The 26184-nt window shown below is 38.4% G+C and overlaps 1 protein-coding gene across 4 annotated transcripts in view; it reads left to right on the top strand.

Moving 5' to 3' along the window:
• The first annotated feature begins 2248 nt into the window (after positions 1-2248).
• The window catches only part of MAP3K2 (mitogen-activated protein kinase kinase kinase 2), a 53259-nt gene continuing 29323 nt past the window's right edge, over positions 2249-26184 (top strand). For 2 of the 4 annotated variants that reach the window (XM_039555530.1, XM_039555529.1), the window contains exons 1-4: positions 2249-2322; positions 21441-21510; positions 23847-23965; positions 25534-25574. In XM_039555530.1, coding sequence (XP_039411464.1) covers positions 21507-21510; positions 23847-23965; positions 25534-25574 — 164 coding nt within the window. In that variant the 5' untranslated portion in view covers positions 2249-2322; positions 21441-21506. Of the gene's footprint in view, positions 2323-16223; positions 16243-20299; positions 20321-21440; positions 21511-23846; positions 23966-25533; positions 25575-26184 lie in introns of those variants that run through there. The other 2 variants (XM_010406976.3, XM_019290526.2) reach the window with 2 other exon arrangements.

Raw genomic sequence — 26184 nt, 5'->3', positions numbered from 1 at the left:
CCCAGAACCATGCCCCTGGGTTTGGGCTGAGCTCAGTGTGAACCAGTGTCATAAGTGCTGGTCTTTTGTGCGGGAAATTTGACAGTCCTTGGTGTTGATAGGTATTTTTTATCTCAAAGTCAATATTTAGCTGTTTATCCTGGTATTGAAGATGCTCTGATTTCAGGATTATGGCATGATAGCACTGATGCCTGTCAGGATGTACATCACCTCTGCAAGGTACTCTTGGGATGGTGCTCTGTGCTTCACAGGCGTTGTGCAGCAATACAGAGGATCACATGGGTAGAGGAATGTGGGATGATTTTCCACAATCCTTGGTGGCTTCTTCTGTAGGAAAGAACTTTGACTTCAAAGCCTACTATTCACTAACCCCTCCTCCATCAGTGAAATCCATTTGCAAGATGCTAAAGCTGACAAACGGCCATGAAATGGAACATTAAGGCAGGGGAAACACTGGATGTGTTTTCAAAGCTGTGTAAGCAGCTGTGGCTCATTGATTTTGCTTGATGGTGCAGGAGCATCACAGTCAGCATTTTCTTGGCTGTTTCCCTATCGTTTGGCAGAAAAGGTCACCTTTTTAACTTCCTAGTTAAAGGCTCTTGGTCATGGCAAGTGTCTCATTAACACCACTGACAATTTTCCCAAGTGTGGAGCAAAGTGTCTTAGCTTTGAGATGACTATGTCTCCTGCATGGTGGCTCTGGAATCAGTGATTCAGTGTCTTGTGCCTTTCTTGGATGTGCTTCATCAGTTGGTCTTCAGCACTGTCCTCTTCAGTGCCTTTTAAAAAACTTGAGGGTATTTGTTTTTATCATTCTCTGCAGCCTATTTTGGTTGAAGATCTCAAAATAATCAGGTTATGGACCTTAGTGGGTAATTACTTAGTTTCATATGTGGTTTCCACTGGAAGCTAACATGTGAATCTTAAACTTCTGTTCAAGTATTCTTTCACAGATCTGTTAAGAGTGACCAAAGTAGCTCCCCAACCCTTGTTTTGGTAAGATTTTGAGGGCTTGTCCAGGATTTGCAAACCTCTTGATGTCTTACAGGTTAAATACCTCTTACCACGTGCCCAGAAAGCAGCATGTGAGCAGCAGCTCAGCGAGGATTACTGAGCTATACAGTCAGGTGCCCCCGCACAGGTCACTGCTGCCTCTGTACAGCTCTGTGTGAACACACACGGCCTGGCAGTGTCTCAGAGGGCATCCGCTAAATACGCACAGGTCATTTATGCATCTCATACACAATGGTTCATGCCTGTAAGGTTACTGTTAAATCGGTACAAAAGTAATTACAGTGCCATGCTATTATTTAGTCATTGGCTACTTAGACTGCAAGGGTAGCTGTAATAGCTGTCCTGCTACGTATCAGGGACTGCTTCCTCGCTGATTAATTGGGGATAGCATCCTTCTTCGTTGCATGTATTGACTGCCTGCGGGAAGCAGGTGCCTCCTGCAGACAGCGGTCAGTCTCTGCCGGGAGAAATGGGCGACCTGAAGGCGGCAGAGCGCCGTTCTGAATTGTCCTAAAAGCGTGCACAGCCCCTGTAAGAGGCAAGTCAAGGCAGCGTGTCCTGCGCCGGACTGCGGTCGGGGCCTAGCAGAGGCGGGGGATTTGTTGCAGTGAGCAATGGCAATGGTTTTACGGCCGTGCACCTTCCCATCCTACTCTCGCACGGCGCAGATCCCGCAGCCGCGGAACGGCTCTAGGTCGGGTATCTCTTACGGTCGCCTGTCTGGGACCGGCAGCCGCTCCCGACGGCGCTGCGGCAGTGTCAGGAGCCACACGGCCCCGGTGCGCTTAGCCCGGGGCTGCCGCGGAGGGTCCCGGGTGGGACTCGAACCCCGGGCTTGGGGCCCCGGCGCGCACGCGCCCCCGCAGCCCCCGGGCGCGCGCCGCCCCCTCGCCGTGACGCCCGCCGCGCGGTGACGCCTCGCGCTCCCTCTCCGTCACGGGGCCTGGCGCGCGCGGGGCGGAGCTCGCGGGCGGCAGCAGCGGCGGCCGCGGCGCTTCACGCCCGACGGGACCCCCGGCCCGGCCCCGCCGCGGCCGCAGCGCCCCGAGGCACCTGCCCCGCTCCCCTCCGCCCGCCGACTCGCGCCGCTCCCTCCGCGCCGGCCTCGGCGCCGCCTGTCACCGTCCCCGCCGTGCCCCGGCGCGGGCAGGCCCCGGGCCCCTTCCCCCCCTCCCCCGGGGGGGGTGGGGCTCCGCTCCGGAATCCTGGCCGGTCCCTCCGCGCCGCCCGCCCAGCCGGGGCTGCGCCCGCCGCCGCCGGGCAGCGCGGGGGGTCCCCGGCGGCCGCCCGGCCTCCGCCGTGACACAGGTCGGTGCGTGGGAACCCCGGGGCGGGTTTGCCCGGGCGTCTTGGGGGGCCTTGGGGCGGCCCCGGCGTCTCGGAGGTGCCCGGGCTGGGATAGCACGAACCCGGCCCGGTGCAGGTGGAGCTACGCGGTGGTGCAGTTGTTTGCGGTGCCGGGAGACACACGTTAATGTTACTTCTATTGCCGCTGCAGTATCTTAAGTGTTCTACGTGCCTTACGAGTATTTTTCTATGTCACCCTGAATCTTCCCGTGATTGCTCGCTGATGCTGTGGTTTGTCGTCTTTGAATTGCTCTGCAGTGGTAGTGCTATGAATTGGGTATGTAGGTCAGATTCTGCGAGATGTTTTTGTCAGGGGAAAAAGTGAACGTCGGATTATTTATTCCCGTGTCGCTTTTGAAGTGCATTGCAGCACTAGCAAGGTTGGGGTTTTTGTTGTTGTTGTTTTGGGGTTTTTTTCCCCCTTGGTTTCTCTTGCTTCATAAATCTGGTTTTAGTTTTTGGCTGTGGCATTACTGAAGATCAAAGCGCTAAATTAGCTGAGCACTTCTAAGCTGTGTTGTATCATGAAGTGTCCTCTAAGAAGGTGGTAAAAGATAATAGAATTCTGCCTTGAAATAAGGGGGATTTCTAGTCCGTGCAGAAAATGTCTCTTAACTATAACGTTTCTTTAAACAATGCAGCACGTTGCAGAGCGTTAGAGGCCTTCGGAATTGCATTGCTGTGTGTATGGCAGAGACATATTAGCAGAGTGAATGTCTATAGGCTTGTCTTGTACAACATCCTTGGGTTCTCTCGTGGCAAAGCACTTACTAATGGAAAACCCTAGAAAGTGTTCTTTCTTATGGAGTTCCCTGTGGATATTTTTAAGGGGAGGGACATTGGTGAGCTAGTATTAATGCCACACTGAAAAACCTTAGAATAAATTTTTTTCATTGCTATTTTTTCCTGCTTTCACCTATACCTTTCCTTACAGTGACTGTGTAATTAACTGGTTTCCTTAGAAATCTGTTTAAAAACCAAAACTTGCTATAATTGCTGTTTCCTTTACTCTGTGTTCTATTACGACTGCCACCAATATATATTGAACCCAGATTTGATTCAGGTAGTGAAGCTGTATATAGTTAATTTTTTTCCCCAAGGCTTTTTTGTATGTTGATAAAGCAGAATAGGAAGATAACGTTTGTCAGATTGACTCATTGCTTGAGAAGAAAAATCTGTGTAGAGTTTGGTTTGATGAACTGTGTGTTGGTGTTTGAACAGGTGGTTTACCTGGCACTAATAGAAGACTAAGGTGAAGAAAACAGATGCTTTTGCATTGCTTACCTTGGCTTGCTGAGATTTCTAAATAGTCAGAGGAACCTTTTTTTTCAAGATAGCTTGGTAATCTTAGGAGTTTTTATAGTAAATGTTATTAGGTAGAGAGCTGTGACAGAATTTATTAATGTGGTGAAATGAGCATTATGTTGTTTAGTATCAGTAGTCAAGCTTTTTTGTTTTGTTTTTGCTTTATGTTGATAAAACTAATTTATGGTAAAAATGAATAACCTTTCGATTTTGGTCATAGATGTGTCAGTGGTTCTTTGCTATGACTGTTGGGAGAGCTAGTCAGTGCCAGGCTTGTGGAATTAAAGCCTAGTGATGCTAAATGCAGGAGAGATTGTTTTATTATAAAGTTGTCTCTGGAGAAAACAAGCAAATTGGTCAAGCTCTAAATTTAGGCCACAGTTACAGTTTTTACTTCACATTTTTTCCTGATCATTTCCTAAAAGAAGTTGTTCATATTTGGGTACAAATCAGAATTACTGTTTTTTAAAACCTTGTCATTAATAATAAGTATTTATGTAGAACTATGGAGAAAAAAGCTTTGCAATCTTGGTAATCTTAAGTTTTGTATTTTTTTCTGTCCTCTCTACTGCAGGCTGACTTTTTACTTCAGCAAACTAAACCAAAAGTAATGAGTTACATGTAATCTGGTTTTGTGACAAGTTGTTCAGTGGCTCTCTAACTGGGCATCCTCTAAGCTTAAAAGCAATGTTTTCTTGTAAAATGCAGCCTGAGTATGATAATGGACTGATTTCCTTCATTTGTTCCTCCTCTTCTTCAATGCACAGCTGAGGGTGTTCTGATCTATGGAGAGGTACCCATTTAGTTTGGAGTAATGAATGTATTTTCTAGTAATAACTTCTTAGATGTTTCATACTACTAACATTATCCTTTATTTAGACTATTGGGAGAAAAAGAAATGAATGATGAAAATTTGACTGATTGATGTAGTTAAGTATATCTTAAATACATTTGCAGAAAATGTCATGTGTTTTCATATGCATGACAAGCTAATGTAAGTATGTATATTGCCTAGTGACTCTAGGTTTATCTAATTAGCAAGCTATTAGGTTTGCTGTCCTGAAAGTTTAATTTCTAAACGTAAGCTTTTAAGATTCTGAAGTAGAACTGACACAGTATTAAATTTAAAAAAAAAAAAAATCTGTGAATTCAATTGAACACACTGATTTTTCTGTGGGAAGAAAGAAAAATCTCTTTAGAGATAAATACTACTTTTGCTATTTTAATATTTTGGTATTTTGTAGTGCTAAGGTCAAAATAGATCCTGCGTGCTATAATTGCACACAGCTTGCAGAATAACATTGGACACATGGGAACATGTTCAGAATGCAGTGTGTTAGTTGTGATTCATTTCTCACTTCTAGTTCTTGACATGACATCTTGATTTAATAACATGACAAATGCAATTTATGGCTGTATGTAAACCCATTTTCTTAGACTAAACATGCTTATTTGCAGGTTTTTCTGGGATGTTTTAATATATTCACCTTAAATGTAATCTTTTAGAAGCTGCAGGAAGATTGGTGACAATAAGAAAAGGAAAGATGGAGTTCTGTATTGTGATATTGCAGGGATTTCCTTGGGAAATGGGAACTACTGCTCTAGAGATACTTGACCCACAAATACACGTGGCATAGTTTAGCACCCAGCTTGATGAGGTTATTTGAGGTTGGACTTACTTGAGTGAGGCCGAAGCAGAAGTATCTGCACTGTCCTTTAAAAACCGGGAGCTGGGAATTGGTAATGCAGGGAGGCCTGTAGAGACATGTCTTTGGCCCATCTGTTTGTGAAGTCTTACTTAGGTGTACTTCTGTATCTCAAATTATTGCATATTTTTTAAGATATACCAGCAAACTTTAACTCAGTTTTTCATGTGAAAGGAAAACAATTTTCTTTAGGCTAAAGTATTTTTTCTTTGCTGTAACTTTGTTTTCAGCCATTTTTTTCTTTGAATCCTTCACAATATCTTTCTCACTGGCTTCTCTTTCTGTATTTCCATTCATCATTTGTCCATTTTTGTGGATTATCTGCAGCAGTAAAAGATGCTGCTTTTGTTTTCCTGCGGTGATTTGTGCCAAGTACACTAGCAATCTGGCAACAGCAATGTAATAAAATTCATGTGCTTCAGATGTTTATATTGGAAAGACTGTACTTTTGAAGCTCAGGTATGATAACACTGATGAACATTTCTCATTTGGATGAAGGAAGAAATGATGGATGTGTAAGAAGGGAAGGGATTTCATGAGGTCAGCCCCCACCAGAGGCAGAAGGAAATATGCTGAAATCATGTGTGACAGACATTTGTCTGATCTTCTCTTAAAAAACTCAGAAGAGGGGAATACCACACCTCTTCACTGGTCTATTTATAGCTGGTACATGACTATTATTGTTTTAAGGAGGCTTCTCTTAACATTTAACTTAACTCTGTCTTGGTGCTAGTTAAGCCACTTAATTCTCATCCAACTCATATTACTCATGCAGGATAATGATTTCTGTGCTCTTTTCACCAAGTGTTTGCATATCTGAAGACTTCCTCTGTCTCCTTTTATTTCAGACTTTACTGAACTGTGCAAACAGTTTTTGTTGTTCACTCTTACTGTGCTCTGTGTGATCTGTCTGTATCTTTTTCAGAGTTCTACAGACAGTTTTTGAGCAACAGAGTAATTAGTTGCTCTGTAAGTAGCAGAAGTAACATGACGGCCTTATTAAAATGTCATTCTAGGGTGTGTGCATGCAGGTACGGCTGGGTTTTGTTTTTGTTTTGTTGTTGGGGCTTTTGTTTTTTCTTGCCAACACCATCAGGTTCTTGACTCCTGCATTTGCTAACACAGGAGCTCGTACTAGTGTTTGTTGTATCAGTTACCTGTTTCTTCATATATATGTATTAGAGTTACCTTTCCAAGGAATATAATCTTATACTGTATTGAATTCAATCTTTGTTTTAGGTTAGTTTTCTTCTATGAAGCATTTTTAGACTTAGCAGATTATGCACTTGCTGCTCTTCCATATCTCTTTACCAGCACATGCAATCCCAGTGGCTTTTGAACATAAGCCTGCTCTATAACAGGAAATTTGATTGAGGACAAGTTCTCCTAGGGTTAGACACAGCTTCTGTTGGCAAAAATGTGTCCTTACTGGTCTGTTTTATGCATGTGCTGTCTTTTGAAGTAAATCATATTGCTGAGGTAACTTCTGTCAGCGTAACTGTACCTGAACAAGCCTTTTGCCATTTTGAGATGTCTTATGGTCCAGTGATGTAGCAGAAGAAATTTTTATCCTATAAGCATACTTTATTGGAAGAATTGCAGAGTCAGCTATGAAACAGATGTGTTCAGCATGTTCCCTGGTTTCACTCCATTTTATCTGACTTACGTAAATGATTTTATCCATAATTATTGAGGCTAGATCACAGAGGGGACAAATTTTGCAATTCTTTCAGAAATGCGTTCTTCACAAAAAATTAAACGGACACCAATAATGAGTATTAATTAAGACCTTTTCTAGTTTCTTGCAGGAAGAAGTATTCAAGGAGTCAGTGTTAAATACCTCTCACTTCTCCTTAAAATTATTTAAAAATAATTTAGGCAGGAGGTCTGTAAATGCTAACAGTTTAAATGCCATGTTACCAGACGTAACTATAGTCTCATCTTTGAACAAACATTTGAAAACTGGAAAAATCTAGATCAAGCTGTTTAAATTTATAAAAATAAAAAAAAGAGAACAGAGGGCTAAAATACTGACACAAGCAGAAATTAAACTTCTAAAGGAAAATCTCAATAAAATACAACATTCTATTGAGGAACATGAGAATTGCCACCCTAAATATTTTATTAATGCAGTGGCTGAAAACTGGTAAAGTTCAACCTGTATTTAATTGTTCTTTTGTTACACTGACTGTGTTTTCAGCATAAGACTTTTTTTTAAAAATAAAAAACAATTTGAATAGCAAACCTCCATGGGAATTTTATTTTTTCCATAATGGCTTGATGATAACTGTCTTGGTATACGGCTGGGTTTAGAAAAGTGTTTTTTCCACTGCTGGTAGCAGTAAGCACAGTAACTTCAGGCAGGGATGAGGTGGCTAATGTAATGACTTCTTAATGACTGAATTAACCAATGCCTTGCTGCCGCAAGTTCCTTTATGGAATAGCTGTTATGCTTCTGTGTCTGTGATGCCGGCACTATCATGAATACTGAATGAGACTTTCAAAAGAAGCGACTGGTGAACTGTCTGGCAAGTTTTAGATAAAATCTTAATCCGTGATGGAATCAAAGAAAAGATAATCCAATATTCTTCCCTCAATGATGAGCATGAATGAATGCTTATGGAAGAGTGAGAACAGTGTAACCATACTTAGCTTGAATATTCTTTCAATCCCTAATTATTTTTAGTAAAGGCTGATTCTAAATCTGGTGTAGTTTTTGTGTAGCTAGTAATGTTAGGATTTTTTTTCTCAGACTTTTTTTGCATGCAGCTAAATAAATGTCTGGCATCCAAATATCCTTTCGTAAGAAATTCTGTAGGTACGTCAGTGGTTCCAGTTAAAACTACTCTTTTTTTAAAAACTTTTTAAACAGTTGTACTGAGTTCCTTTCGTACCACCTTTCTTTTGGAGGAGAGTGAACATTCTCTGTCTATTATAACAATACATCTCTCTGTTCCTTGTACAGTTTTGTAGCCCTTTGTCACTTTCTCCCCACACCCAAATGTTGTTGAAACCGGAGTCCTAACTTGCCTATTTCTTTTCCCCTGTAGAACCCATTCTATGCCTTTGATTATACCTTTTCCTAGTTTGCTACATACTCTTCTGGAAGTGAAGGTCTCAGGAATGCTAATGGTGTTAAAGATGTGAAGACAGTGATCTGTTTTGCACTTTCTGTTCATAATTCCTAATGCTGGCTTTATATCTATCTGAGTGTTGGCAGTATTCAGTGCAAAGCCCATTGGTTTCTTACATGCCAAGTTGGACCCATTGCTCTCCTTCCGCCTCTCCACTCAACTTGTATCACTTTCATTCATCAATGCTGGTAATTACCTGCTTTATTGCTCAGTCCTCTCTCTGATAAAGACCACCACCTCTACTGTAGTCAGTCCTCTTCTTGCTCTCCCAAATAATAGGCATTTCAGAAAGCTCCTATTTCTTGGATAATTTAGAATATGTTGAACAACGCACACTGTTCTGGAGGCCCACTGGCACCCTCTTCCTTCCTTGTGAAAACAACTGTTTGTCCTATGTCTTCTATATTTTAACCAATTTATTCATGCAAGGGTAGACATTCTTTCTTATGCTGTGACTTCAAGAAGGCCTTTGGTGAGACTTCTCCAGCACCATAAATCCAAGTAGACCATGATACTGAGTGAAATCAATTCTTTATGCGTGTACACATAGTGCACCAAGATTTGAAAGTGAGGATCTCTTTTTGGAACAGCCATATCTGCTCTTCCCTGCTCTATCACAATTATGCATATACATGTTATTGTAGTTTATTTGTTATATGTCACACTTAATATTGTGTAATTTCCTGAAATCCCTGCATTATGCATGTCATCTTTTAGAGAATCTTTTTCAACGATCCAGATCTGTGCAGTGGCTAAGAGGGTTGATTCCAGCATGAGTTCTTGCTCCTTTCTTTGTGTTGGCATTGATACTGTAGAAATGTAAGGCCAGTTAGATAGGCTGATTATTAATTAAAACGTAAAATAACTCTTTTCAGCTGGATCATCTGTTGGCTCCAGATCTCCTGCTTGTCATTAAAGTTCAGCTGGACAGTAGCAGTTACTGTAGACAAGCAGGACTAGTCTCTTGACACAAGTGCAACCTTAGCAGTGGACCAATTGTCTTAAAGGTGATGGTTAGAAGTGGGCACAAACATAGTAGTCCTTTCTCTGGAACTTTTGAGTCTGTAGTTAGCTTACCTTATTATCTGTGTTTATTAGGATTCTTATATTTTTATCACTTGAGGTAAAAGTGTAATAATAAAGTGTCATAGATCTCATTGTAATTTGGTACCCACTGCTAAGGGCTGTGCTAGGGCAGGTTCAAGAAGGAAGCCTTATGACAATACGTTGTCTTTGTGTCTTTGCATTTGATTCTGGAGTGTTTTGACAAACCTAGGTTTCTATTTTTACATTTTAGTTTAAATGTTAATATGAGGGTTTGAGTTGAATTATGATTTTTTTCTGATTCACAGGGAGCTAAAGATTATTATTAAAAATGTAAAGTGACGAGTTTGTGCACTTGGTAGTTTAGCAATGTCTTAATGTGTTGGCCTTTGTGAGTCATCTAGTTTAAAACACAGTGCCTGTTGAATATGGGTAAAAGCTTACAGATTTGTCCATTTAGACCTGCTCATTGAGACTTGCTTGCTACAAAAATGCTGCACAATCATGTGAAAGAATATTTGGATTTTGCGTAGTATGTGTTACCTATGCATGTGCACAAGGTTTTCTCAGTTTCCATTAATGTATATTAATTACACACTTACCTGTCTTCTTGGTGGTATTATTGAGCTCTGTACAGTTCCAAGTGTGACAGGTCTGAGTCTGTCCATATCTGGGGCTCCCTGGTTCAATTCATAGCTATTTGTTGTTGCATGTTTTATTCTTGAATTAGAGATGGATTCAGGAGTGCTTTTTCTATGCTGTGTTGGAAATCTGCATGGCTCATGAATGTCTTATCTACTTAAATATTCCATGTTAGTGTGTTATGAGATTTTTTTTTTCCATTTTATGTTTGTTTTGAGGATAGAAAAAATGAGCTGACTGAATGTATAAAGCTAATTTGAATTATGATGAGAAGAGCAGGTGGGGTACTTAATGAGGAAGAATTGAGTGTGAGCCAGGAAATGCATTTTAGGCAGAAGCTCCAGGTGCTGGTGCGTCATTGGAGTAGGAAAACATTACAGCAAGGCAGCAGAAGATGAGAAAATTCATATTTATATTACTGTACTCTGGATTTCCTCAGTGTATCACTGCCTTGAGTAGTGTGCAGGAAGAACTGTGCTTTGAGGAACAACTGTGCTTTGAGGAATGAGTAAGATAGTATATAACAAAGACTGTTCTCTGAGGAGGATTTCTCCTTTATTTCTTGCAAAATTTGGAAGATGGAGAGTAATTGAGACTGAGATGTCTTCATGGTGAAGACACAAAAATGTTCTTGGAGGCTTAGATTCTGTTCTTACTGACGTCACAGCAAAATGCCAGGTGGGTCATATTAATCAGAAAGGCTCGTATGTATCCTTGTGTTAATTGGTTTTTGGTACTTGATTTGAAATAGTGGTGATGTGATTTGCAGCCATGATTAAAACTCAGAACTGCTGCAACTTTGAAATAGTTGAGTTTTGCTCTGAGTGGAAGATTCTGTCAAATAAGATTGTTATACTGAAGAAAAACAAAGCTTTGCAGTTTCAGTACCTGAAGATAGATATTAAAACTAAGTGTAGAAATGGAGAGTGGGTTTATTAATCTGGCTTGTTTCCCAAAATGCTTCTATTTCAACCCATCGCAGTCACAAAACTGGAAGGTTAACTGAAAAGGATAGAACTAGTTACTGGAGGTGCTTTCTTCTGTATGTCCTCAAAAGCTGTATCTGGCTGGTGATTTGTACGTCATCGCCCTTGTACATTAGTTGAAATGCTCCAGTTGTTTGCAATACTCAGTTCTACTGGAAGACTGCAGTTTTTTTCTAATGTACTTTATTTTTGCTCATAGAATATTGTTGATAGAAGTAGTTTGTAACGGGTTTACTCTTAAAATCCATTTATTTGTCGCTGGTTGTAGCACAGTCTTCCATTCTTAGAGTAGTGAAGGTTGGTGGAATCATCAATACTGGTAGTACTGGTAGGATTAAGTTTGTGTACTGTGTACAATTAGTTCTTTGGCTGAACTGGTGATCTCGAATGCAGTCACAAGGATGAGAACTAAACTATATTCTTTTAGGATATATGCTCTGAACTGTCTGTTGGACAAAAACCCCTCCAAACAGTTACCTTCCTATAGGATCTTGGATAGAGGACATGCAGATTTGTGAGGATTTGTAGTGAGGAATGGTTTTTGTTGTAACACCTTTAGCCCTTCTTCCCAAATATTTGGACTTGTTAGTTTTAAGTTTGGAAAAAGCTAACACTGATGCCGCTCATGGCAGCTTCCGCGTAAGGGCTCCAAATGGTGGCAAGAAGTGCTGAGCTGAGAGCACCACTTGATATTTTTGGAAGGAGACACAGAAGCACCTGAATCTGATTATGACACTCACTGTAGTGCATGATTCATGGCATTCTGGAGTCTAAAAATTTCATACATGTGTTTTGTTTGAGACACCTTCTATACAGCTACTCAGTTCACATAAGATAGTAAATTAGGATAAAGTTACAAACATCACTGAAGTGTTTTACTCTGTGTGTTTGTGGACACTCTAATGTTATCTTAATTATTGAGTTAGCTTTAAACACTTTTATGATGTGACTAGCACTAAGCGGTTTGTTTAGCATATAGCCCAGCTTATGGTAAGGAACGTGATCTTCGTGTTGTGGTGCTCTGAGGCTTTCCACCCTGATGCTGCTGATAAATTTCCAAGATGTCACAGTGCTCTGGAGGCAGTGATGTGGTTATTTGTAGCCCAGTGAACTGTGTCTCTTACTTTTTATGGGACATACCTTTGTGAGAAAATCTGGTCCTGGATAAGCAAGGAGGATGGGCAGTCAATTTGCAGCCAGCCAGTATGTTCTGTTGCAAAATTGGCAGCACTAACATATTTTGCAAGGTGTCACTGTGGTGCCTGTCTGCAAGTTTCAGCTGCTGTGACCCTTCCTCAATTTAAAATTTTTAAATTTAAAAATCGTGAACAGATCTTGAGAAAGCATAATGACTTTCAAGAAAGATTTGCTTGATGTATCAGCAAAGTAATTTTTCAGTTAAGCTGAGAAATGAGTTGTCAAGTGCTTTGGCTGCTGCAGAGGCAGTGACATACAGGAAATAGACAAGTTCTGTAAAACTCGAATTAGGTGAGGAAAGTGATCTTGTTGAGGAAAGTAGATGTCTTTCTGTTTGAGGCCAATTAGTCTTATCTTTTTTGTGTACTTGAAATGGAGTGGGCCTATGAAGGGTTAGCTAATAGCGGCTCTTGATACTGCTTGGAAAGAAGAGGTTCATTCAAAGCAGGAAACTTGCATTTAAGTGTCTTGAAACTCTCTATGCTTATCTCTCCCTATCAACTGTAAAGGAAGTGTAGAGAGATTAGCTTTCCTAGACTACGGTTACTCTTTGTGAATATTGCTGTAAGTGTTAAGATATTTATCTCAAAAGCCTAATTTTGCTATTAACTCATCTTGAACTGCTGCTTTGCATTTTTATGCGAACAAGCCTTAAAAACTCTGGCTTTACATTCTCCATCCTTCCAGCACATTGTAAGTTTTTCAAGTCAAGATCATGGCTCATCAAGATGATATATGTTACATGACTCTGTCAAATTACAGTTTATAGAACAGCAGGAGCTAAAGATTTAATCTGAATGAAGTTTTGCTATTGTCACTGGGCATGCTGCATCCTTCAATTAATTCTGAAATCTCATTCTCAAGGTAATTTGAGTGAGAGCTGCTTTTAGGGTGCTAGAACTGACCACACTGATTTTCGAGGTTTTATTCTTCCTAGAACTGGGAAGGCACCATCCATAAATGTTGTTCTTTATGCAAGTCTGGTCTGTTTTATTGGTTTGGGGGTTTTTGTTACTTTTTTGTTTGTCTGTATATTAAATTGAACTCTGGAAGGAGTACAGCTAGTAACCTTTCTTTTCGTAGAATAAACAAATACTGAATCATGTCTGTAGCTGTTTAGGTGAGGTAAGTCTGCATGCTCCTGTGGGCTCAGTGAGACATTAATTCACTTTCTTTTGCCTGCCAGGAAGATTTTAAAAGTCTTCAGGGTAAGAAATCTCAAGTCTGCACATCATAGAGATACCTGATACCTCTGTAGCAGCCACAAAGATTCTGCTGCCTCAGCCATCCCACACTTGCCGTCTGCACAGAGCACTGTGCTTGTAGGTTGTGTACAGAAGCAAGATGGCTTTTGCATACACTGCATTTTTATGCACACAAGGATTCCACTATGACTCTTTAATGCTGTATTGCACTTACATTAGATAGTTACACATTGTGATTTAATAATTCTTCTCAGTTGTTTCTTGCTGAGACAGTCCAATCTTGTAGCTGCAACTTTTTTTCCAATTTCCTAAAAGCTTGTCTTTATGTTAAAATGCATTCAATGCAAAAACATTACTGAGTGAATGTAATAAACCACAATATTTAAACTTGCATGAGATACAGCTTCTAATTGGGAGTGGTGCCCTCCTGGTTACAGGAAGGATAGAAGTTCAGAAGGTAGTCCTGTCAGTTTTAGCACCATAAATGCAGTTCATCTCATTTTTAAAGTGTTTAGTGTTATTTTTAATCAATAACAAATGGAGAGTAACCACAATAAATTATTATATGTATTTAAAACACTTAATGGTATTTAAATACATTTTGCTGGACTGCAACTGTTTTCAAACATGATTCAGGTAATTTCCTTAAGCCATAACTTGTCTATCTCATTCTGCCTGCCTGATCATTGTCAGTCTCCAGGGGCCTGCAGTGGGAATCGTGTTCATTGGTGTTTTCTGCTAAGTAGGAATATGGATCTCTTTTTTTTTTAATCTATCAGCTGAATTTCCTGTTATTTAATTGAGGTTTTAAAGCAAATAACTCGAATATCATGTGATACTTAACCAAATATGTTGAAAAAACCTAAGTAGGGTAATTGCTGCAGTTAGCTCTGTTAACTAATCTGTAATTATTTCAAGAAGACATATTTTGCTTGGCAGTAGTAATAAACCTTGAAATTGAGGCATTTGCTGTGTTTTGCATTTATTACTATGGTAGAAACCAAGCTAAGTATTGCAGTATTTTATTATCGATTGCTGTGATAAGAACAACTGGCAGCTTTTGGACCCTTTCCTTTATCATTCTCAGTTATTTATACAATATTTACAATCCGCTAGAATCTTCTTGTTTTCCAGGCATTTCCAAATACTTGCAAGAATGATCCAGAAAACAAACCCACTGCTTTTGTGATGAGTGTTAAGACTTAAAAATTCCTGGATCACGAATTTTAAATGTTTGATTTGAAGCATATTACATACTGCATTTATCTCTTTGTTCTTGTTGGTGCTGAAATTTCTATTCCAGTAACACTATGGTGTGGTTTGCACTTAACCTCTTGATTTTTTTCTCAAAACTGGAACAAAAAATGGATGCTGGCTATTTCTTTCTGGTTTTTTATCACCACTTGCTCTTTCACTATCTTAATTCAGTAAAGACTTCTGAGGGGTTTTTTACCCCTTAATATATTTTTATTAAAATTTTTTTAAGGTGTTAACTATGAGTGAGTTGATTGCTATTATTTTATGAAGCCCATCATGCTCATAGAGGTTGGTGGCTCTTGGTACTCTTTAAGGTTGTTTGGTCTCTGTAGAATACGTTAAAATAGCTTGGGGTGCTGAATAAAGTGGTTTAATTAGAAGAGAGTGAGAAAATTCAGGGCAAAGTTTGGATGTATATTGAATAAGCTACATACAATCAAAACAAGAATTAAAATACTTTTTAAAATAAATCCAAGTACTTTTGCAGGAAATAAGCCAGAAATGTTCTTTCTGTGAAAATGTATTTGATGTGTTTATGTTTCTCCTGTCGAACAGTCATTCTAGTGATGGAAGGGTTTAGTTCAGCTGTTCAGGACGGAACTGTTGAATGATGGTAACTATGGAAAAACATGTAGTGAGGTGCTGCGTGTAGCAAGGTGGGAATCAGCCTCTTCTCCCAGGCAATTAGCAGTAGGAAGAGAGGAGATGGCCTAGGGGATGTGCCTGGGGAAGTTCAGGTTGGACATCAGGAAGAACTTTTTCTTCAGAAGGGTTGTCACGCATTGGAATGGACTGCCTAGAGAAGTGGTGGAGTCACCATCCCTGGAAACGTCCAAGAAATGGCGGGATGTGACGCCTAATGCACTGGTTTAGTTGATGTGGTGGTGTTTAGTTAAAGGTTGATGTTCCAGAGTTGATGGTCTTGGAGGTCTTTTCCAACCTTAGTGATTCTGTGGTTCTATAAGGTAAACATAGAGGGGAATGCTGTTTCTGTCTGATGCTACTCAAGTCCAGGACAGGACTCCGTCATTCCTGAATTACTTCCCTGGTCATGAGAGATGCTGCTCTAGATTGTCTTCCTTGCTCTGAGGTGTCAGCTGGCAGGGCTTGGTTGGTTCTGCTGTTTTGCCAGTCTCTCCTAGCACAGCACAGCTCTCAGTGAACGCTCTCAGTGTGTCCTGTCCAATGCAGTTAACCTCAAAGTTGGGATAATTGAAGGGGGGAAGAAAGTGCTTCAGAATAGAAGAGGGCACATGAGAGAGAAAGAACTGAGGAGAATATTACTGCTCTGTGGCTCATGCCTTTCCTGGTATGCTGTTGACAGACAGGATTTCTCCCTGCTGGCTTTCAGACCTAAAGATTCCTTGAGGCGTGCAAAGAAGGCTGGAATCAAACATTGTAACAGATACTTCCTAAGAAGCATTTATCCATTCATTCCCTTGCTGTATATTTTAATTTAAAAAGGTCCCATAGTACTGTGACAGGAATAATATTTCTTTTATTTAATTCACCCAGTTAAATGTAATTTGTAATGTTCCAAATTTGACCCACTGAGTCCTACTTTTTGTTTTGTTTTGCAAATGTTACCTTAATTTAGCAATGTATCATTGGCTTTTGATTTGGATTAGTTTAATCTTTTTCTCCCTTCTCTCCTCTCCCTGTGAATACCTTTTTTATGTATTATTAGAATATGTTAAAGATCCAGGTTTTTCTAAAGCTGATCTCACATCTGATGTGTTACTGTTAGACGTTTTCTCGTTACCGTTCTTCAATTCTCTTTTTTTCTATCATTCATGATTTTGTGTTACTGCTGCTGCTTTCATATTCTTTGAAAAGGATGGCTTTTTGTCCAGTGTTCATTTGTGTGTATGTCCATATACAATCCTGTTCTTTATGTTCATTTCTATGGAGTTACCTTCTTTTAGGTGTCTTCTAATGTCTTGTAACAATACTGATTGCTATGCTTGTCACACTAGGTAGTGTCATTATTGTCATTTATGCCAACAGTTGCTTTGAGTTATGAAAATGGCTACAGAAGTTCAGATTTAGGTATTACTCTTTGTCTTGTTCACAGATACTGTGTTTATTTTTTTTTTAATAAAAACCCTAATAAGCAGTTCTGCACATTATTTTGGTTAAAGGTTAAGTAGGTATGTTTGACTAGGTGATCACTTGAGATTTTGTCAGCCTTGCTTGCTGTGATTTATAAGAGGCTGGCTGTGTGAGACCAACCATTTGATTGTTTAAGAATAACATTTTTAGAGTAAAACCATTTTATCTGGCTCATTCTTCTTGCTATGAAATAAAATTTCATAGTCTTACTTTGTATTCTGATTGTCCATTCTACAGTCTGAAAAATCCCCTGTGAAAGCTCAGTCTTCATTTTTGCTTGGCTCTTTTTGCATCATCTATTATAGACAAGTGTCTCTGAATAGCAGTGTGAGCAGATACTGTTTTCATGTTGTTTTGGTTTAACTTGCTCATGTCTAATACAGTGTAAATCTGACTTAATCTTTACCTGGGATTGAAATAATTACAGTGCATCTTTCTTATTTTGAGTTCACATTATGTCATTTTGCTTTGGTATAAGGGTTGGTAACCATTTATCCTTGCACTCATTTATTTTAGTGAAAATTTAGTGGAGGGAATTTATGTCCTTGAGATTCTTGCCCCCCACTATTGAAACAGGCTTGGGCTCTGAAGATGTAAAGCACCTTTCTATGTAGGTAGAGTGTTACTATGTTAGTCTGAATTCCTTACAAAATCAGGCTAAGCTAGGTTGCTTGCTTCACTGAGGTTTTTTTTGTTCTTGATTTAGTAACTCAGAGGCACTGTGTTGTGGTTATTATAGAAATGTGTGTGAATGGGCAATTAGCTCAGAGTGTCTGAAGCAGCTACATTGTCTGCATGACTTACTTGTCCTCAGGCTTTGTTTCATTTGCATTGAGAAAGCCACTGAAGAAAGAAGATATCCAGGTGATTCTTGGAAATTGTTTTTAGCTTTCTCAGATTCTGAAAGACTTCGACTCTGGAAGGTGGCTGGTGGGAAGTGAATCATGAATATGAATCAGCATCTCTCCACCCTTATATCCAAAATTCTGTTGCTAGGATATTCTTCTTTGATGATGTGATAAGAGTAGCAAACACCTTTTTGAAATTCACTCTGTCATCCCTTCTTTAATTATATTCAAATTCAGGCTGCTTGTGTCTCTCTGCAAGACCTTGACATAATTTTATTCTACCTTTGCATCTGCTCTTTGTGTTTTGCAGCCTTTGCTTCTCCTGAGTCTTTCTCCGAGTTTCAATTTTTTATTTCACTTCCTTTTTTTTTGTCTTGGATTGTAATCTGCTCTTGCGTGTGCGCTGTACTGATGCTACTTTGCAACCAGGGATTAGGGTATGCTTTTTTACCTTTCTACTGAATGTATATATGCTTGTTTAAAAAAATGTTGATTTTTGTTAGCTTCCTTTTACTCACTCTCCACAACCACCGTGTTGTTATAGCCCATTGTGAAAATGATCAGTTAAAAACAGAAGTCTTTTTTCATTTCCCAAGGTGAATTCATAAAGGTCTTCATAAAATTGGGTCAGAGTCATGTTTCTAATTGAAATTTTAATGTTGCTAGCTTATTTTTAAAGTAACGCTAAATGCTAACACAGAGGTTGTTAAGGTGACTGATTATACTTCATGTTTGAACAGAGAATTTTGGTTAAAAGGAGCGATAAAGTAAGAAACATAAGTTATTCAGAGAAATTTAATTTTCTTAAGTTGGCTTTTTTCCTTTTAAGGAATAAGAAGGAACTGGAGGGGGAAATATATGGATGCTAGCTTATTATCTTATGTTCTAGTGAGACATGTCACAGATTAATACTAAAGAATGAGTTCTTGTAGCTGGAGGAACTTGGAGGAGAAGTTTCCTAAGATGTTTGTTCTTCAGCCCTGTGTGAGCCCTTAAGCTCAAATATCTTCAGCTTCCAAGTTTTGGGGTTTTTTCAGCTAGGTTGAGGAAGAACGTGAGGGATGTTTTTGTGTGGAGATGTAACTTGGTTTTATTTTCTTCAGGTGTGGTAGAAGATTTAAAATGCCTCACAGAACTATTGTATTTCTTTGAAATGCTTACAAAGAAATACTACAGCAGTACGTCATCCAAAGTCATGAAATACATTGTTATGTTTTATGTATTAAGACAGCTAATTAAAACAGACATTTTATGAAAATGGTATTAGCTTTCATTTTAAGACAGTTGGATCAAATACAGAATTAAAAATATGTTTTATAAGCACTTTAGGGAATAATTTTTTGGAAGATTCTCCAAGACAATTGCTGATACAAAAAACGTGGCATAGGAAATCGTTTAATATATGTTCTTCTTTTTTGAATTCTCGGGGATGCAAAAGATGCAAAGAATCGCTCATGGGGAAAAAATGTTAGTTCTGATATTTAAGGCCATAAAGGGCAATTAATCCCAGTTCAATAAGTAAATCAGATCTCCTGGCATCTTGAGTGAGAGCAAAGACCAAAGATACAATCCTTATTTTGAGTGATATTGGCCACTATCATTCAGCAAATAAGTGAAAATTCAGCCCATTTTCCTCTCTGAAGATTAGTACAAATCCCCTGCTTTTTTTGTCTTCATGAGTTTCCTTTTGTGTTACAGAGCAGCAGAACTGTTTTCTTTTTTTGTTTGCTTGTTTTGGGTTTTTTTTTTTTTGAAACAGATTTTTCTGTCTCTTGCTGTGGTGGTATCAAGAGACTGAAGACCCCAGTAGTAGTAAAAGTTGTCTGAGGCTGTTGGCAGCCCAGGCCAGGTTTACTTTTCACACTCTTAGAGGTTTTAATACTTTACAAAGCATTAGATGGGAGTTTCTTTCCCCCAGTACTTGGAAGCTGTTTCAGGTACTGTTGTGAGGCTGTCCACAGACTTGGGAGTATGTAACTCAGAATACACATCAACTGTATTTTCAGCTTTCTTTTCGTTCTCATGTGCTCTTTTGTGTGCTCTTTAATGGAACTGGTTTCTGATTACGTAGTGGGAGCTCTGGGTTTTCCTTAGAAGCCCAAGCTGCTCTTGGTTATTATGGAGCTTGTAATAGATGGTAGTAGGTGACTCATCTGATATATAGGTAAAAGGCAGTATCCTGCAGAGACCTTCATATGGCTCTCAAGTCCAAATTTCTTTCTGAAAAATATGCCATAAGTACTTGAAGCTTTCTAGTTCCACTGAAATGAATGCTGCCCAGAAAGACTGTTTTCATGAAATAAGGATGTAAGAGACAGTGCTGAAAACTCTTATATGCCTAATTGAAGATGCTCAGAAATCTTTTGGAAAACTGTAATTAATTTGTTGTTGCCTACAAAATTGGCAGAATATTCAAGCAAGAAACCTGGCTGGTGCTGAAAGAGCTGGCCCACCTCCCCTCTGTTCTCAGCTATGTGCTCCCACTGGTTGCCCTATGGTGGCATCAGGGGTCATTTCACACTGGTAAGAAACTAAACCATAAGAAAATAACTTTCGTTTAAAAAAGGAGAAAAAAATGAGTCATACTCTATTGATGTAGCTCCTTGAATGAACTTGCAGGGAAATCATCTGTTTTATCAGAGTAGGGTAGATCTTTCGTCTCTTGAGTCAGAAGGAAGGATGGTCCACTGCAGCCAACAAACAGGAGGAGGGACACCGGCCCTCCTTACTTCTTTACAGTGACTGCTTAAGAAATTAGAGAGTTTTATTATCTTGAATTAAAAAAAACCTACTTTTTTTTTGCTGTGTTAGTCTGTATTACAACAAATCATCTCTGTTTAGAGAGATGTGTTTAGTTTTTTGCTGTTAAGCTCCATAATGGCATCTTATAGAAAGATTATTTTAATTCATCCTTCATTATTGGGTTGGTTTTTTTTTCAATTGGCCAATTTTGAAGATATTGTGATAGACTGGATTTGTTCATAAATGTGGCCCTTATGTTTCTGCTTTTCTGGATAACATATATTGAATATTAAAAGTTAATACCTGGTGTCTTCCAGAGCCATTTGCTTTCAGGGAAGTTAGGATATCTGTGTTATGTTCTTGAATTATGATGAAAAATAACACTTGAAGTTTTCTAGTTTATGTAATCAGTAGGTATTGACGACTCTTGATCTGTGCTGTGAGTTTCATGTGTATTTATAGATATGAACTATATGTATGTAGTTCTGAACACAGAACTGTGAACAGCAGTTACAGGGACCTGTAGAAAAAGAATTGGTTCTTAATAATCTGGAGTTGTGGGTAGCCCATGTAGTAGAGTGTTACTGTTAATTAAGCTACTAATCTAATCATCATTTGGGGGTGTAGGTAGAGATTAAAATCAGATGAAGTCTAGAAGAGTATTTAGCTCAGGCTTTGTGTATTCAGAAATTATAGATGTTACTTAGGCTGGTGAGGCTTTGGGGGCAATATCTGTTTTCTCCACCCATCATATGTGTGTTTATGCAAGCTTATTTGTAGTTTATATGCGTGTTTGCTATGTAGAATTTTAGAAAAACTGCCTATAAACAATGAAAAGTTGACTGTTTTACATGGCTTTGACAACTTTAGTAATTGTGGGCTTTTTGGTTTTGCATTTCAGGAAATAAAATAATGCTAATGAAGCAACCATTTCCCTGAAGTTTGAGTTTTCAGACTCACTGCCATAATGGGTAAGTCTTCTGTATAAAAATTTACTACTGTTCCTACGAAACGTGTGCTTTGGCTGTTTAACACAGTGTAGCAACTACATGAAAGGCAGTGTTGAGCAGCTTCGCTAGTATTGAAAATACTCCTTTTGGTTTTTGGATTTGGGTTGGATTTTTTTGTTTGGTTGATTTTTTTGGGGGGTTTCATTTGTTTGTTTTCCTTCCTTGCAACATAGTACTTTTCCCTCATTATGTGATAACTTACAGATTCAAGTTTAGGAAATTGAGGTTCATGGTATTAGAGTGCTGAGCAATACTTACTGTGCTCTAAGTGGTAATGGCTGTTAGAAAGAACCAAACTCAAAACACAAAGTCTGTGTATAAGAATTTTATCTCATTGCCTTGTGTCATTACAGTGCAAAGCTACTTCTGTGTAGAGGGCCTGTGTTGTTCTAGTTATGTAGCACATTTGTTTTACTTTAAATTGTATGTCAATTTTTCAGGTTGTTTGTTTTTAGTGAGTTGACCATGTTACTGTAATCATTTATCTGCTCCCTCCAAAAAATCCCAGCAAACCAACCAACTACACCACACACATTTTTGTATTGCTTTTGTTTATCTTTTAATGTTATGCTTATTTTTTCTAACTTCATGCTTAACAATCAAGTTGCTCAATCTAGGAATACAGCACTCTTCAGATTTCTGATATTATCCAATGTTTCGTGTGAGAGAAATGATTGTTGAGTCATAGTGGATATTTAGTAACTGTAGATGCTTTGCCACAGTACTTTGGTTTCTTTTGTATAAAATATGCAATCTAGTGACCACTGGGAACTCCAACCAACTGCTAAAGCATTATTTTACTTTTTGCATTGCTGAACACTAGAATAGGCCATAACACAATAAAATAGTTCAACTGTTTTAACTCTGGCAAATTTTGAAGTGTGTTTTAGTGTGAGAAATGAGTAACTGAGCTGCAAGAGAACCTTCAGTTCTGCCATTAAATATTGCTGGTAAAACTTGCTTTTATAGATTTGGACATCTTAGTAGAGTTATGAATAATGACAGCAGGAGTGATGATCAAAGTTACTAATTTTCAGACCAGCTTTCTGATCCGTAAGGAATCTGTTAAATTAGAACACTTAAAACCCACAATTTCCATATATGATAAATATATTTGGTTATATTTTAATCGAATGTGAAGGAATTCTCATTGTTGCTGCATACATGGGATGCTTGCTTGCTGCTTTCAATGCTGAGCTTTTCTGTGGTCCATGTTTGAGAAATATGGTTCTTTGTAAATCACAGCATTTAGCAATGAATTCTTCAACAAACATATCCATTGTGAAGGAGCATGAAGGCACACAGTCAACACCTCTGGAGATAAATTTCGTTATCCAGTGTTCTTGATACATACTGAGTGCAGTACTATTGCTGTGGCAAGAAATTAATACAAAATAATAGAAATAAATTTCTCTTAGTGTTGTATGTACAGGCTTTTGAGTTCCTAAGTGCTTTCCTGGCTAAAGGAGCATTGCAGTTCTATGGCAAATCTTGTCTAACAGGACATCAGGACATCACAGCTGCAGCAGATGGTCAGATTTAGGATTTTTTGTAAACTTGAAGCCTAAGTTATGTAGCATTCCTGTCCCTAAATTGTCCCCTGGGTTCAGTGCTTCTGATTCTCCGTGTGAATTCTTCCTTTAAGCCCTAAAGCTGTCTGTATTTTCAGTCCTGGTAAAGTTATGTGGTATTTTGGTTTTGGTTTGTGGATTGGATTTTTGTTGCAGTGGGGTTTTTGTTTTGGATTTTTATAATGCTCCATGGGCTATCAGCAGATGCTCAGGCAGTTGAGGTGTTCATGTGGGAGTTTGTGTATGCTTCCTGTGGGCATGATCATACCTGTTCAGGACAGAGGAGAAGTAGTTCAAAGGAACTTGCTTTTTATTCTTTGTTTTATGGAAGGGAGCGGGAAGTATTATTTCTAGTAAAAATCAATGGATATTATTTGAATTGAAGTAGACAAGGCTTTCCCCTGCATCCCCTTTCTCTTATTAATACAGCCTGTAGCTGTATAAAGTTTAGTCTTTGTTATGACTTCAGTTTTTTTATACCTGTTACTGAATTTACGGTTACTGATTAAGCTGTTTATTTCCTTAAGCACTGTTAATGATAAATAAAATAAAAATGTTTGCAATGTGGCAACGATTTTTTTTAAATTTGGCAATTATGTATTGAAGTGTAATGCAGACTCTTGGGTTTTAGACCTTTAGACTAATGCCTGTCTAATTGTGAAATTAGACAGTAATGCCCTTCAAAAGTAAGTCTTTTACACTTGTCTGGTCTTTTTCCCCGAGCAGATGAGCAGCAAGCTTTGAATTCAATCATGCAGGATTTGGCTGTGCTTCATAAGGCCAGTCGTCCTGTATTGCCCCAGCAAGAAACAGGAAAACCAAAGTCATCTTCGCCTAAGAAACAGGTAATCTTCAACATCCTCACTAATGTACTAAACATGGGATGTCCTGCTGTGACTTCTGTAATTATTTTTCTTGCCAGACCAGTGAGCATACCAGAATGAGCTGTTAGTCTCCCACATGTGCTGCCATTTTCTTTGTTCATGTTCTTCTATTAGCAGCAAAATGAAATGGTGGCATTTCAGAGCAGGTCATAGTGTATGCTTAAATAAATAAATTGAAGATTATAGAGGTATTTGTACTATATGTAAAGTGATTTTATAGCTGTTGCTATTATTATATTGGAATGATTCTATTTTAAAATACCGAGGAATAAATTTATGGGTTTAGTAGATTACCCAGTTGTCACCTATATCATACCAGAGAATGTCAGGACAGAAGCAGAAATATGCTTAAACTCTTTTACTGCATCTTTGGCCTCAATTTCTTGTTCGTGTGCTGGAAATGAGAGTTCTTTCCAGCTGCGTTTTTTTTCTGTACATACTGAACACAAATGGAAAACTAGTAAATACTTAATTGATAGGTTTGAACTACTATGTAGATAGAGTAGGAGAGGATGTAGACTTCTACCCAAATTGAGTTAATTGTATGTTCATTTGATTGGATCCATAGTTTACAGTTCAATAAACTTCAGTTCGTGCTTATTTTAACCTTTTAAAAATCAAACTATTCAGATATATTTGCCTCTTAAACTGTCAAAACCAGATGGCTATAAATTTTTCATTCTGTGCTTTGAAAGTTTTGAGAGTTCAGTGTATAACACAGTGGAGCTTTGCTACTGTTGTGGAACTCACATCTGAGCTGTGCCTTTAGGCATAGTGGTAACATACATGTATGATCCAAAATGAATTGAGTATAATGCATGTTTAGGAAGTTAGAAGACATGTTTATCACTGTTTCAATTTGTGGATTTTGGAAGTAATCATTTGTAAATCAGTTCTTTTGGAAGATGAAACATTATTACTTGGATAAACTTTGTGGCTGAAGGCATTATTGTTTTTCCTGCAATAGTTGCTAATACAATTTGATTCTTAAAATGATGATTTTGCAAAGCAATTTTATTTCCATGTAGCTGCAAATATATACAGATATGGTTATTGGGAAATGTATTGCACATGTGGGTTTCTATGGTAATGCTTACGAAACAAGATATGTTTCTTAGGCCTGGAGTGCTCAGCTGCAAAGTATACGTAAAAACATTTTATTGGTAGCTAGAGCTATCTGCCTATTCAGGACAGAGAATTCTTTGATAACCAGTTCCACATTAAATATGAAGTCATAAATCTGTTATATTAACATATATTGATAGAAAATAATGTGTTTATTTACAGAAGCATTCATTGTACTTCAGAATAAGTTTTTGTATTTTTAACACTTTCTGGTTTTTAACTCTTTAAGCCTCTATCACGTACCTCAGCAGAAGTAGCTTGTTAAAATACTTGATATGTTGGAAAGGACATAAAATTAATAGGGAATTTAGTTCTAGTGTAAGACTATTGAATGAGAGTTCATGGGCTTCATCAAAAGAGGTGATAACAAACTAATAGTGGTTCCTTTATCTCTTTTCTTACAGAACGATGTTAGAGTCAAATTTGAACATCGAGGTGAAAAGAGGTAAGGAAACAGTCTTGTCTCTTAATTATTTACAGAGTTTTGTTGTGCTCTTGTCATAAAATTTCAAATTAACAGTTTGAAGTGTTTCAGTTCTCTAAGTTTTTTTTGTTTGAGCTTAAATTTAATTTTGATATGAACACAATTTAAAGAGAATTAACTGTTTAAAATGTGGGTTCTAAGTATGCATAAATACCTAAATATTATACTGTAACTATGTCGGATGTAATATCCTTCATTTGCTTACCCTTCAGATAGATGTTTGTAGTCCTGAACAATTACTTAGATCTCTAGAATAGATCTCAAGTTTGAATAGACCAGAAAATAAATTTTTGTCCTTCACCGTGTGTGTAATAATTGCATGATAATTTATTGTTACTGTAATACCCAGAGGAAGAGCTTGGATTGTACTTCAGGAGTGCCAGTCTGACAACTGTAAGGGGAAAATTATTAGACTCAGATTGTTTTCATTTAGTCAGTTAAAATTTATTTGTATTTTGTTTATGAGAGGTGGATGATGCACCTGCTTAAAGTATATAAACATCTGTCTCTATATAATCTCCTCTCTGGTGAGTGCTCAAAAGCTTTTACAGAATTTGGTGTATAATTCCAC

This window comes from Corvus cornix, chromosome 7, assembly GCF_000738735.6.
Source record: "Corvus cornix cornix isolate S_Up_H32 chromosome 7, ASM73873v5, whole genome shotgun sequence".
Lineage (NCBI taxonomy): Eukaryota > Metazoa > Chordata > Aves > Passeriformes > Corvidae > Corvus > Corvus cornix.
This window is presented reverse-complemented; position numbering and strand designations above follow the sequence as displayed.